Genomic DNA, 13884 nt, shown 5'->3' with positions numbered 1-13884 from the left:
TGGTTAGTTGTTCACTTACGGTTCATTCATACAGTGGAATACCTGAATCATTAAAAATAATGATAGGGGATGGAGAGATGGCTGAGCGGTTAAGAGCACTGGCTGCTATTGTAGAGGACTCCAGTTCAGTTCCCAGAACCCACATAGTGGCTCACAACCATCTATAACACCAGGTTCGGGGATCCAACACCCTTTTTTGCCCTCTGCAGACACTGTGTGCATGTAATGTATAGACATACATGCAGGCAAAGCATGCACACACATAGAATTCAGGGGCCAGAGGGTTGGCTTGTGTGTCAAGGCACTTTCGACCAAGACTGATACTCTGAGTTTGGTCCCTGGGACTGATCTGGTAGAAGGGGAGAACCAGCTTCCTTGGGGTGTTCTCTGTCCTCTACACGGTTGCATGCGATGCTTGAATGCACATGCACATGCAAAGTAAACGAAAAGTGTTTTGTTGGCTTTTAAAAAAAATGTATTACCCATTAGGTCTGCACTCTGATGGGAGTCAGTGAGTGAGATCAGTTGTGTAGAGCAGAGTTGCAGGGCCTTGACTTTGGAATGGCTTCATAATCCCATTGGTTTGCACCCAGTAGAAACTTTTTGGGGAAACATGGGTCATCTTAATAATGTTCATAATAACTTATTGCGGGTGTATATTTTATACTGTTTGAATTTCTTTTTATTATGCATATATATAAACTTCATTGTTTGTTTAAAAAGTAGTTTTAACAAGGATTCTTCTTTATTCTTTTTCTTGTAAAAATGCACCTTCTTGTTGGCCAGAGCTTGAGATTTATGAGTTCAGCAGTATGTAAACAGATTGGTTTGTTTGTTTTGAGACAGGGTCTCTCTTTGTAGGCCTGGCTATCCTTGCTGTGGTGACCAGGCTGGCCTTGAACTCACAGAGATCCATGTGTCTCTGCCTCCCGAGTGCTGGGATACGTAGATAAGGTTGATGCAGAAAGCTTGAACTTTCTAAGAGCACAAGAGCATTCACTTTACTTCATTCAGCAAGTCTGTTAAGTGCTTGCTCTGAGCCCTGCACAGGTCTGCACACTAAGAAAAATTGCTTTCGTGTGGTGACAGGCGGGAGAAGTCAGATAAGGGCCGTGGTGACTCTGCATGTTACTGCTACAGAGGAAGTGAAGATGGGGTAAGGAGAGGACAGAACAGCCCTAAGCTGCATGTGGGCCAGCTGGACATACTAACAGCAGGTTTCAGTGTCCGAGCTGCTGCTCCAACATGGAATCTAGTTTTCAAAACATCATATGGTAAAATGAATGTATTATATATTTCCTTAAGTCATTAAATGGGCTACATTGCTTACTGATTTGGAACTAAATACAATAGGAAAAATTATCTTTAAAATGAATGAAGTCTTTGCTTATGAAGTTATAAAGCTATGCAATGAAACAATCAAAAATGCTTTTAAGGTTATTTGATTATAGAAGTAATTGCAGATGTCTCTCTTCAAAGGCTTGATAGCTCTGAAATGGATCACAGTGAAAATGAAGAGTATACGATATCTTCACCTTTGCCAGGAAAAAAAAGTGACAAGAGAGACGACTCTGATCTTGTAAGGGTGAGATGCTTGGTTGAGTGTGTGATGCTGTTAATAATAATAGTTTTAGTTGTTTTTGCTCTTTAACAGGATATTACAATCGTAGTCAAATTTGAGATGTGATTTACTTTTTGTAATTTTAGTTTCAAATTTGATTTTATAGTTTAGTTTGAGTTTATGTGATTCTTGTCTTCGGGTAAATAATCTTAATTCTTTGTCTTTAGAGTCAAACATCATGTTAGTTCCATATTCAGAATTGTTTGTTTTTCTTTTTAAACACAGTGTTTTAGTCCATGGCCTTAGGAAAAGAGAGTGGAATACAGGTCCCAAAGTCTACCTCTTCCTTTTAGAAAGTCCTTGTAAAGTTTTTAAATCTTGGTAGAAATGGCTGTCATTTGTAAACGTTACTTGAAGACAGACAGATTGGGTGAGATACAGAATTCATACTCCAGCACAGCCCGGGGGGTTGTGGTACCTGGGCCCTTTTGGACTCCCCAGGTGAGCTCTGACCATTTCTTGAGTAACTGACTGAGCTTTCTTAATCCGTTTTCTTGTCTGTGAACTGGATAGTTGAGGCTTGTCAGCCTAATAATAATGAGTTATTGTTCATTAACTGAATAAATGAATTAGCCCAAATCAATAGTTGATGCTGTGTCATTGTTACAATGATTCATGCTGTTGAGCAATAGTGACCGTAAAACAAGGATGTCTGACTCTAATTCAGAAGCAGAAATGGCAGTTATCAATAAAATAGTTACTTTTGCTTTCTTTGGAATTGTATTTGCCCTTCTTGTTTACCACTGGCATATTTCCAGTATTTTTGAGTTTCTTTATTTATCTAGCCAAGTTTTACCCAGCGGGCTGGCTCAGCAGTTAACAGTGCTTGGATGTTCTTCCCGATGCCCCAGCTTTGATTCCCAGCACTGTCTCTAACTGCAGTACCAGAGCATCCAAAGTCCCCTTCTTACCTCCACAGGCACCAGACGTGTAGTGCACAGATATGCATGAGGGCAAAACACCTTTACATACTTGTAAAAGTTTTACCCAAGTAGAATTAAAATTTGGTAACTTAGAGAAATGTAGGATCAATAAAAGAAAGGAGTCCTATTGCTGGATTTCTAGAGATAATACTTAAGTTAGTAAAAATATTTATATTTTTTAATTCTACATCTTAATCAAGAAAATCCCTGTAATCATGCTTAAAAACAGAGTGATTGATCAGCTCATGATTTCTCTTTTGGTAGCAGAGACAAGGGTATTCTAAGTGTGAGGCCAGTCCTGGCTTTATAGTAAGCTCCAGGCCATGCTGAATGCCACAGGGAGGCTCACTCTCCATCCCTCCCTCCCTTCCCTCCCTCCCTCCCTCCCTCCCTCCCTCCCTCCCTCCCTCCCCCCCCCACCCACCAACAACAACCAGGGCTAGGGCTATAGTTTGTGCTTGTCTATCCTATACAAGGCCCCAAGTTTGATCCCCAGCACTGGAAAGGAAGATCTACAAAGAACGAAAACATACATATGGTGTCCATGTATGTATGTGTTCATGCATATAGCTCGCTTCTCTCTGGTGAGTTTGCTACTCATCAGATGGATTCTGTTCATCCTTGTAACAGTCTGAAACAGAATCTAAAAGAAGCAGAGAGCACTTGTGTGGGAAATCTCACAACCAAGAGACTTGGAAGACTTAGAATGTTGTGTGTTCTTCTGTGAGAAAGAAAAGGTTGGAATGGTGATAGTTTTCTTCCAAGAGAATATGTAGTAAAATTTTAGTGATTTTTTTTTTTTTAATTTTTTTCCCCAATGTGGTAACATTAGTGGACAATTGAAAAGGGACAGTATAACTGGCACCAGCCCAACAAGACACAGATCTGTTCAGCTGTGGCCAGTGAGATCCAGTGTACTGCTGCCACAGCCCCTGACACTCTTTCCTAGGGTGGAGAGTCTATAATCTTAGAATTCAGTTCCTAGAAGGAAGAGGGGACTCCATCTTCCTGACTCCCCTCCATCAGATTAGCCCTCAAAGCCTCATCTCACATTGGGATATAAAGTCTGCAACACCCGAGGGGCACAAACTCAGACAGTACCGAAAAGAAAAGAAGGTTAAATATCTTGAAAAGAGTGCATGAGTATAGGTCAAGGACTAGGTTTCCCAGAAACCAGTCCAGACAGAAGAAATAATACCAAGAAACATCCCCTGGGGGGCTTTTCTGTTTGCGATGGAGTCTAACTTTCCCCATTCTGGCTTTGAACTCAGTATGTAGCAGGTGACGACCTTGGGCTTCTGATGCCTCCCCTTGTGCATACTGGATTACTGCTGAGTGCAGCCATGCCTGACTTTATGAGGTGCTAAGGAGCAGCCCAGACGGGCACTTGACCCACTCAGTCACTTCCTCCAAGTTACAGCTTTTGTTGATTTTTTTTTTTAAACAATAAAATTTTACTTACTAGTGTTTATTTTATGTGTTTGGGTGTTTTACATCACTGCCTGGTGCCCACAGAGGCTGGAAGAGGGCATTGGATTCTTCTGGAACTGGAGTCGGGTATTCCAGTTGGGAATGGTTGGGAGCTGCCATGTGGGTGCTGGGAATTGAACCTTGACCCTCTGGAAAAGCAGCCAGTGCTCTTAACGACAGAGCTGTCTTTCCAGCCCCTCTTTCTGTTGAAAATGTTAAGAGTATAAATTTGCACAGACTTTGTGGAAGTAAGTTGTACCTACAAGTGTTCGTATACCCTCTCATTCTTAGGTCTCTAAAGAATTTTCTCTGTCTCCATTTTCTCAATACATAAATTCTCTGAAGATTTTATTTTAAATTTGAAAACCCTGGTCTTTTTTTGTTTCTTTTTTTTTATACTGTTCTGTTTTGAATTAGTTAAATCTGGAAAGAAGGTCTCTGGCTCAGAGATGTTTCTGGATTTTTAGTGTATCCTGTAACCTTCATTTAGAAAATAAAAATAGTTCTTTACGACATCATAGACACACATAGCAAATGGTTATTTTATGTCACACACACACACTGTGTGATCTAATCACAGCTAGGTGAGTACACTGGGGACAGATGCTTGAGTGTCACCTGTCTACCCAGTGACTGAGTGTGAGGTGCTCATCTTAACTGAGAGGCACACATATAATAAAGTACTGATTTGAGACGACGCCTCCCTTTGAAGCTCTGCATCCTGAATTTAAGAATAAAGACTTGCAAGTTGCACACCAGCAGGTAGCCCATACCTAGGAGTGTATGGGCAGCACAAATTAGAGTTGGGGTTTTTAAGAATTAAGAAGGTGGAGAGATCTTGGAGGAGTGGGGGGTGAGTATGATCAAGATACACTGTATCAAGTTCTCCAGTGTTGTTGTAAATGGAATTCTACTCTTACTCCAAGGACTTTTGAAAAACCAAGTTCCAGTAAATAGCCTGGTGAAGTTGCACATGTTTGTCATCCCAGCCACTCTGAACTCTAACATGAGAAGAGAGTTTGATGCCAGCCTGGGTGACCTGATGAGGCCTTGAGTCTGCACACTAAATACAAGAAAAGCAGTACAGAGTTGTGGTTGCAGTCTAGTTGGAGCTGCACATCTCGATAGATAGTCGTGACAAAAGTAGATCGCAGAGTTTTAGGAGTTGTCACGTTGTTCAGAATGCTAACTGTGTTTGCTTGGCATGTTGGCGCTTCAGCCCAGGGCCTTGCACATGCTAGGCAAGGAGTTTTCTACTGAACAACACCCTGAGCCCTAACAATTTTATTTTTCAAAACTTAATTTTAAAAATTGTGATCCTCCTCCCTCCAGTCTGAGTTGGAGAAGCCGAGAAGTCGGAAAAAAGCATCTGTCCCAGACCCAGAAGAGAAGTTAGGGATGGATGAGCTGACTAAGCTGGTACAGGAACAGAAACCTAAAGGCAGTCAGCGAGGTCGGAAGAGAGGTCATGTGGCTTCAGAGTCAGACGAGCCCCAGTGGCCTGAGGAGAAGAGGCACAAAGAGGAGCTCCTTGAAAACGAGGATGAGCAGAACAGCCCGCCCAAAAAGAGCAAGCGAGGCAGGCCGCCAAAACCTCCTGGTGGAGGGTCGTCAAAGGAAGAGCCATCAGTGAAAACATCCAAAAAAGGAAACAAGAAAAAAACTGTCGCTCCTGTGGTAGACGAAGAGGAAGAAGAAGAAAGACAAATTGGGAACCCAGAGCAAAAGTCAAAAAGCAAACAGCACCGAACATCGAAGAGAGCACAGCAGAGGTGAGTAGGTGTGACCCTAACTGCGGGAAGATACTTACCACAGTGCAAATCATAATTTGATGCTATCCACATTTGGGTCTTCCCCAAAGCAGAGCAGAATCTCCTGAAACTAGTGCAGTTGAATCCACACAGTCCACACCACAGAAAGGACGAGGAAGACCATCAAAAACGCCATCACCATCACAACCAAAAAAAAATGTGTAAGTTGTAAATAATATTAAACTTCAAACCAATTTCAAAGTATTTTGCAAAAATCATAAATTTATAAGCATAATTATTGCCGTATTTAAATTCCAAATATTTTGTCCCATTATACTAGGTAAGACATTTTTATAAACTTACCTAGGGGATTAATGGCCCAGTTAATAGTTGTACATTTTTATAGAGAAATCTTTATAAACAAATGCTGAATAGTTAGTTATACGGAATTATGGTATAAAAACAAACTTTTCAATAATCACTATGCATCAGCCAGGTTTCCTCATTACTGCAGGCTATGATTTTTCTTAATCATTTCTCTCATCAGCGTTTCCATTTGGAGAAAATGAAGCAGTACTGCACCTTGGTTTTTATCCTTTGAACTTGTATAAAGCACTAGGCAGCACCCTTCTTAAATTCTGTCCATAGACATGACTGCAGGCTGCTCTTAAGCTTTACGTAGTGGGCGCTTGCATCTGTGTGTCCTTTGGGTACTTGCACATTGAAATGTATTCCCAAGAGAGAGCAGTGAATCGACTCAAAGTCATCACCATAATATGAGCACCAGCACTGTCAGCTGCAAACCAGGCAGGGCTGTCTTCTGTTATGGAAGTAGAGCCAGAATATCATGTCCTGTTAGCCAGAACTGTCAGCTCTGTTCCTGAGCATGCTCAGTATGTAACTGTACCCAGTACCTGGACTTTTTTTTTTTTTTTCATAATTAAAACTTTATTGAAAAATTGGCACTGAAATTGGAGTTCATTGTTGGTTACCTTCAAAATCAAACATAATTACAGTCTTGGTAATAAGTCTACCAAGACCTGATATTTTGCTTGACTTTTCAGGGTTTCCAACACGTCTTAGCTAAATGCTTGGGTATCATAGACTTTTTCCTGTTCCTGTGTGTTCCACAGGAAGAGGAAAAGCTGCCTGAGTATCAGTCAGTGCTTCATGCTTCCTTCCGTATAAGTTTTCTGTAACGTTAGAAGTAAAGGTAAGTATATTATTGTGACTGCTTCCTAAATGTGTTTGGTCCAAAGAGCAAAACCAGTCAGATCACACTTCAATTTCTCACTCTTATAACTTACTTTTTTTTATATATGCAGACATCATAAAGCTAAGGGCTGAAATGGTTGTGATGTCCCTTCAAGTTTCATAACTCTGTATTCTGTGAACATTCAAAACCTAACTATATCTTACAAAATCAGTACAGAAGGAGACTTTTTGTTTTACCTTACACTTCTGGACAGTTCTGTTTCAGAGCTGGAGTAATAATGTGTTATAGTTTGTCTGCATTTTGTGTTCTAACTGTAATATAATTGAAAAACATTATCATCATCCATGTAATTCTGTATGGTAGCACAGAACAGACAAGAGTTTTTATTCTCTTGAGACGTGCTCTCCAGTGGGCAGGCAGACACTAAGTAGTCACATAGGAATGTGGAACTATAACTCTGGTATGTGTCCTGAAAATATTAGAGCCTTAGAAGAGAATATGGTGGAAGGATTTGGGAGTTGGGAAAGTTTTCTTTTTGGTATGTGACAGTGAATTGATTATATGAAAATACTAGGAGAGAGAGATGAGATGAGGTGAGATGGGGTGGGATGGGATGGGGTGAGGTAAAGTGGGGTGGGATGAGTTGAGGTGAGATGAGGTGGGATAGGATGGGATGAGATGGGATGGAATGGAGTGAGATGGGATGGGGTGAGGTAGGGTGGAATGAGATGAGATGAAGAAGAGATGGGATGGGGTGAGGTAGGATGGGATGGGATGATGGGATGGGGTGAGGTAGGGTGGGATGATGGGATGGGGTGAGGTAGGGTGGGATGGGATGGGGTGAGGTGGGGTGGGGTGAGGTAGGGTGGAATGGGGTGAGGTGGGGTGGGGTGGGGTGGCGTGAGGTAGGATGGGATGGGATGATGGGATGGGGTGAAGTAGGGTGGGATGGGGTGAGGTAGGGTGGGATGGGATGATGGGATGGGGTGAGGTAGGGTGGGATGGGATGATGGGATGAGGTGAGATGGGATGGGGTGAGGTAGGATGGGATGGGATACTGGGATGGGGTGAGGTAGGATGGGACGGGATACTGGGATGGGGTGAGGTAGGATGGGACGGGATACTGGGATGGGGTGAGGTAGGGTGGGATGGGGTGAGGTGGGGTGGGGTGGGGTGGCGTGAGGTAGGATGGGATGGGATGATGGGATGGGGTGAAGTAGGGTGGGATGGGGTGAGGTAGGGTGGGATGGGATGATGGGATGGGGTGAGGTAGGGTGGGATGGGATGATGGGATGAGGTGAGATGGGATGGGGTGAGGTAGGATGGGATGGGATACTGGGATGGGGTGAGGTAGGATGGGACGGGATACTGGGATGGGGTGAGGTAGGATGGGACGGGATACTGGGATGGGGTGAGGTAGGGTGGGATGGGGTGAGGTGGGGTGGGGTGGGGTGGCGTGAGGTAGGATGGGATGGGATGATGGGATGGGGTGAAGTAGGGTGGGATGGGGTGAGGTAGGGTGGGATGGGATGATGGGATGGGGTGAGGTAGGATGGCATGGGATGGGATGGAATGGCTTGGTGGTAAATACACTTGCTGTCAAGCCTGCCTGTCCTAGTTCAATCCCCAGTTCTCACATGGTAGGCGAGAACCAACTCCCTCAAGTATCCCTTGACTTCCACAAGTGCACTGAGGCACACATATGTTAACACATAGTATATAGATATAAAACAGAAGAGGAGGAGTAGGGAAAAGACCATTCGGAGAATACTATAGTTGAAGTTTCTGAAGTGTGAAAAAATTGGTAAATCCAAGAAACTGGAAAAGGCAAGAGATTTATGGGATTGTAACTGTCAGGGATAGACAGGTAGGCCGGGACAGCCTGAAGGAATTTCCAGGGTTATTGGTTCAGTGCAGGGGTTTCTTGGAGTGCTTCTACCTGTTCTGTGTTTTGCAAGGGTCACTTTGTAAGAAGAACCCAGAGGTAGGAATGAATGGTGGGGAGGAGTGAATGGGTCTAGATTCCTCTCTGTACAGTCTAAGGAGGTAAGAGGAAAAGTGCCCAGTTCTCTACTTAGAGGATGCTGCCCTGAGCGGCTTAAGGGACAGATGTTCTGTGAGGAGGAGGAGAGATGGAGTAGGCATCCGCTTCAGGCTGTGGTGAAGTCCTTCCTGGTAACAGTCTTGGCCACACCTTCCTTCTTTTTCTATAATCTTTGTAAGATTCTCAGAGCAATGCTTGAGAGTCAAGATGGAAATTCATCTCTTATGACATCATTGAGGATAAAATGACAAGAATTCATGGGTCATTGAAGCCATTTCTTCCAGTGAGTTAATCCACAACTTAAGGTTGGCATTCTCGTTTTATTTGGTGTGTTTTGCTTTAGCCGTGTAGGACGCTCCAAACAGACAGCTACTAAAGAGAATGACTCGAGTGAAGAAATGGATGTCCTCCAGGCCAGCTCTCCTGTCAGTGATGACACTGCACAGGAAGGAGCGGAAGAGGAGGACGTCTCTGCAGGAAATGTATGTGCTTATTGGAGTGGTGTGTGTGTGTGTGTGTGTGGGGGGGGTTACAAATGCAGAAAGAGAGCCAGGAAGTATTTCAGTCCGCTCCATTTAGCACTTGCTGTTGGCTCTAACTCTAGATATTCATGCTTTTGCTCATTAGTTTGTCATGTTACTCACTTACCAGCTTGAATAATGGAAAAAACAAATTTGAGGGGAGCTTGAACTTACGTGAGAACGATAGGTGTTGGGATGTCCAGTGAACCTGTCAGCTGAATGCTGAGTGGTCCCAGGAGTGTAGCGATGTCATGTTGCCAGTCCAGCACTGGGATCCACGAACTGTTTATTTGTATTTCACAGATGTTTTTGACGTTTCTGTTTTGAGTCTAACGATAGAAACCAGAAGAAAACCACACAGAATAAAACTGAATCTTGAAGTAAAATCAGCCTTGGGGTTGAAGTGTCAACTGCCTTTGGCGCTGGGGTGCCCCTTCTACAAAAGGAGGAGCTGCTGCTTCCCAGGGACTTTGTTCTTTTAGATAACACATGGTGTTGCTAGTCACCACATATTTCTCACTGGAGAAAGAGGAAATTAATACATACAGGAACTGTTTTCTTGACACATTAGCACAAAACTTTAGATCAGTTCAGTCAGTTTTCCTCATTTGGGAAACTTGAGTTTGGTCAGTTCCCACATTCCCAGAGCTGGCCTCTGTGGGTTGATTCTCTTGAGTGTTCAGCATCCCATCTGCCCAAGGTGCGTTTATATGAATCGCTCTAAAGTGTCTCAGAGCTGGTCTGCTTTGTTTCTTAAAGACTGAGGGGAGGGATTTGAAAGTAAGACTGATTCATCCAGAGTAATGGGGAACAACTAACTGTGAAGTAGGTTGAGTCAATTAAACCCCTGTTCCTTTTACTTATGCTGTTTTAGACTGACCTTGTTGGGGTTTTTCTGGTTTTTTTCTTTCTTTGTTTGGTTTTTTCGAGACAGGGTTTCTCTGTGTAGTCCTGGCTGTCCTGGACCTCCCTCTGTAGACCAGGCTGGCCTCGAACTCACAGAGATCCACCTGCCTCTGCATCTTGAGTGCTCAGATTAAAGGCGTGCGCCATCACTGCCCAGCTCCTGTCCTTGTTTTTGAATCAGAGTTTTAGGCTTCCTCTAGACCTTGCCAGTAAATGGTAGTGTGTTTGAACTTGAGGTTGTGTAGATGTGTCTGCAGCGGTTGGGAGCCAAACTCAACAACTGTCCAAGAGTCAAGTATTTTCTTTGCCGCAGAAAGTATAAGGAGAAAGATGATGAATCTGAGAGTAATTGTCGTGGGCTTGTCCATGTGCAGATAGCATACAAGCCTAAGTACCCGAAGATAGGAAGAAAGGAGGAGACAGGTGTAGGGAAGGAAGTGAAAAGAAATTCAGAACCGTGCAGGAATAAAGATTGTGTGGAAAGCAGTGGTTGTTACTATGGTAAATGTGGACATGCTCACATTAGTTCTCTGTTGACTTTTCTCTTCAGCTACGACGGAGAAGTTCCAAACGAGAGAGACGATGAACACATGTCATTAACTTTCATTGTGAAAGCTTGGGGAAAAAACAAAAAAACATTTCTTGTCAAGTATGAGGCTAAATAAAGCCTTTGATGCATAAAACGGGACTGCCAAAGTGTGGACAGTTGGACCTTTGACGGCCATGAATTTGTGGTCACATGTGTCAGCCATTCACATAGTGATAGCATTGACTGCGGAGTCTTGTGAAGGTGTCACGTGTGATGGCTGTGTAGACATACGAAAGAAGAAGCGTGTAAATAGCCCTGCCCCATCCTGACTTCTGAAGTGCTTGTATAGCTTCTGTCTGCGGCTTTAAACTGACAGGCCCACTGCTCACGGGACCTGTTCATCTGAAGAGCATCTGTTAGGACGGATCTCGGGCACTGGTCAGTCAGTGTTTGTATTTGTATTCTCTGCAACTTGACTGTGAAATTTGCTTTTCAACAATTGGTGTCATGTTCCTGATGTCACTCTTTGTTGGCATTCAATAGTCTCTTCCCCTCTTTGTATCTCAGCTGTGTTTACCCAGGGCACCCTTCGTCTGGAGAGGTGCTAGAGCCTCTCTGCCTTTACACTAGAGCAGCGCCTGTCAGGAGGACACCACGCAGATTGTGAAACAGTCCTCAAGTTCTTTGATGACTTTACACCTCAGTATTGGTCCCAGAATTTTCTGGCCTTTCATGGCAATGAAAATTTTAAGAAAGAGATTTAAAATATTTTAATTTTAAAGAGTGTGTTATAAAATAATGTACTAAATTCTTTATTTCATTCTATCATTTTTTCAGTTTATATTAATCTACTGTATCAATAAAATTCTGTAATTTGATGGGCTTTTAATAGTCTAGATGTTATTGTGTATAGATACTACTTCTTGAACATTATGTTCAGAAAATGCAAATTATTACACTATAATATAAAATCTGATGTATACACATTAGAAAAGTTCTCCTTCTCCATAACCATGTAAAGTTAATCAGAAACAAAAAATTTTATTGATGCAGTGTATCTTTATAAATCTGTTCTTGAAAGCCAAGTGTTTTGTATTTTATAGTGAGTTGCATGTTCATGAAAAAAATTGCTGATCATGAGATGTGCTTTTTCTGTAAATTCATACTTAGCCATAGTATATGATAGATGACCCCTTAACATAGTTTTTCATCAAGAGTTTATAATTGTACTTTATTTTGGAGCCAAAAAAACTTGTTTTGTGGGGGGTGGGATGGGGGTGGCAGTGACATCTGATGTGGACTGACACTATAGATGTCACACTCCGCTGACACCGAGTCCACTGCATCCAGAGCAGGAGAAAAGGAAATTGGCCTGAGTTCATCTTAGAGATCTGTTCTGTTGACATTTTATCTGCAAAGTCTGAAAATGGGTTCTAGAGTTGTATGAACTGCGTTTTGAACCGAAATGTATTGGTTACCATCTTCTGCTCACCTGAGTTAACTTCACAGTCATGGGTGCTGAGTTGTTTTTGCACAATTGTTAACAACAGAAGAAAAAATGACATTCTAAGTTACCAAGTTTATTATATCAGATACAGAGCATTTTCATAGAGGATACCTTGATGTTTAAGGTATGTTTCCAGAATTGGCTATAGTAGATTGGGGATGCAATAAAGAAGCGACTATTTTAGAAAACAACACTTTGCTATTTTCCTGTATGTATCGCAGATGATGTGATTATTTTTCTTTTAAATATCTCCTTATGTTTATGAAACACTTTATTTTTAAAAGGACGTTTGAATTGTGTCTTAATCCTTCAGTGTTGAACTGTTCTTCACGTGCAGCAGTGCTGACAGCAGTGGAGACCGGGGGCTGCCGTCGTCGGGCAGCTCACACTGGATTACGATACTTGGGAGTTTCAGTGTGTCCTTAGCTCGGCTCTGAAACAGTGCTGTTTCAATTTCAACAGTGCAAAAGCATGTTTTTAAATCTATGCCATAGATAATAAAGGATAGCTTTGTATTTTTGTCATCAACTAAACTGCATTGGAAATATTTATGGAAATATATCTTTAAAGCCATTTTATAAAACATACAAAAATTATTATGGAGGATTTTTATTTGCATGATCATCGTTCACCAAATTTCATTGCACATTAATGCTGTACATCGGTTCATGACAAAACACGGTCATTGTAGATTTCGTTTGTGCTCTTTGCCAATAAGTCTAATTTTTTAACCTGTCTGTTCACTCTTGGGGAGGATTATGATCTAAATTTTTCAGTTTTGTGTAGAGAAATAGGTGCAATAATGATAGGGACTTACTATATGTTTAAATGTTAACACTTTATGCACTAATATTTGGAGAGCCACATACTTTCCAGTAAAGCTAGGTGTGTGTACGACGACATTAATTGCTGACAGTTGTTAGCACACTGCGGTGATCATACTCCCTTTGAGAAGATCTGACATTGAGGACCTGTGTAGCTCATTGTAACCCACGGCCTGTGGGGTCTGTTGACTCCCAGGGGAGCTTTGCTTGCTGTGTACAACACTAGGCGGATTCAGTGCTCTCCACTGTGTGTGAGTTAGAAACATGATGTAGACCTGTTCTCAACATGAAAGCTTAAATGACTCTGTGTCTTCTTACAAGAGTTCCTTTTGCCTACTGGAAGACTATTGGGGGGTTAATGCTGTGTTTAATGTAGGCATCTCTCTACCACATAGTATTATGTTACCATAACAAATGAATGGTTCTTAGATAACCAATTTTCAGACAGAGTTTTGGGTTTTCTGTGAAGTTAAATAAACATAAAAGCTCATGTAATTATATTTTTATGTGACTCAATATATATTTACCAGAGAAAGTCATGTTGTGATTTTTAATTTTGGAGTCTTTGTTCC

At 42.1% G+C, this 13884-nt stretch overlaps 1 protein-coding gene across 12 annotated transcripts in view; it reads left to right on the top strand.

The window, feature by feature from the left end:
• Nucleotides 1-13586, top strand: part of Pds5b (PDS5 cohesin associated factor B) — a 163223-nt gene extending 149637 nt beyond the window's left edge. For 3 of the 12 annotated variants that reach the window (XM_076560099.1, XM_076560100.1, XM_006987229.4), the window contains exons 31-35: nucleotides 1480-1585; nucleotides 5347-5786; nucleotides 5876-5986; nucleotides 9369-9507; nucleotides 11003-13586. In XM_076560099.1, coding sequence (XP_076416214.1) covers nucleotides 1480-1585; nucleotides 5347-5786; nucleotides 5876-5986; nucleotides 9369-9507; nucleotides 11003-11038 — 832 coding nt within the window. In that variant the 3' untranslated portion in view covers nucleotides 11039-13586. The remainder of the gene's footprint in view (nucleotides 1-1479; nucleotides 1586-5346; nucleotides 5787-5875; nucleotides 5987-9368; nucleotides 9508-11002) is intronic. The other 9 variants (XM_076560104.1, XM_006987232.4, XM_076560103.1 and 6 more) reach the window with 5 other exon arrangements.
• The last annotated feature ends 298 nt before the right edge of the window (nucleotides 13587-13884 follow it).

This window comes from Peromyscus maniculatus, chromosome 23, assembly GCF_049852395.1.
Source record: "Peromyscus maniculatus bairdii isolate BWxNUB_F1_BW_parent chromosome 23, HU_Pman_BW_mat_3.1, whole genome shotgun sequence".
NCBI classification, from domain to species: Eukaryota; Metazoa; Chordata; class Mammalia; order Rodentia; family Cricetidae; genus Peromyscus; species Peromyscus maniculatus.
The sequence above is the reverse complement of the archived record's forward strand: the minus strand, read 5'-3'. Positions and strand labels throughout refer to the sequence as shown.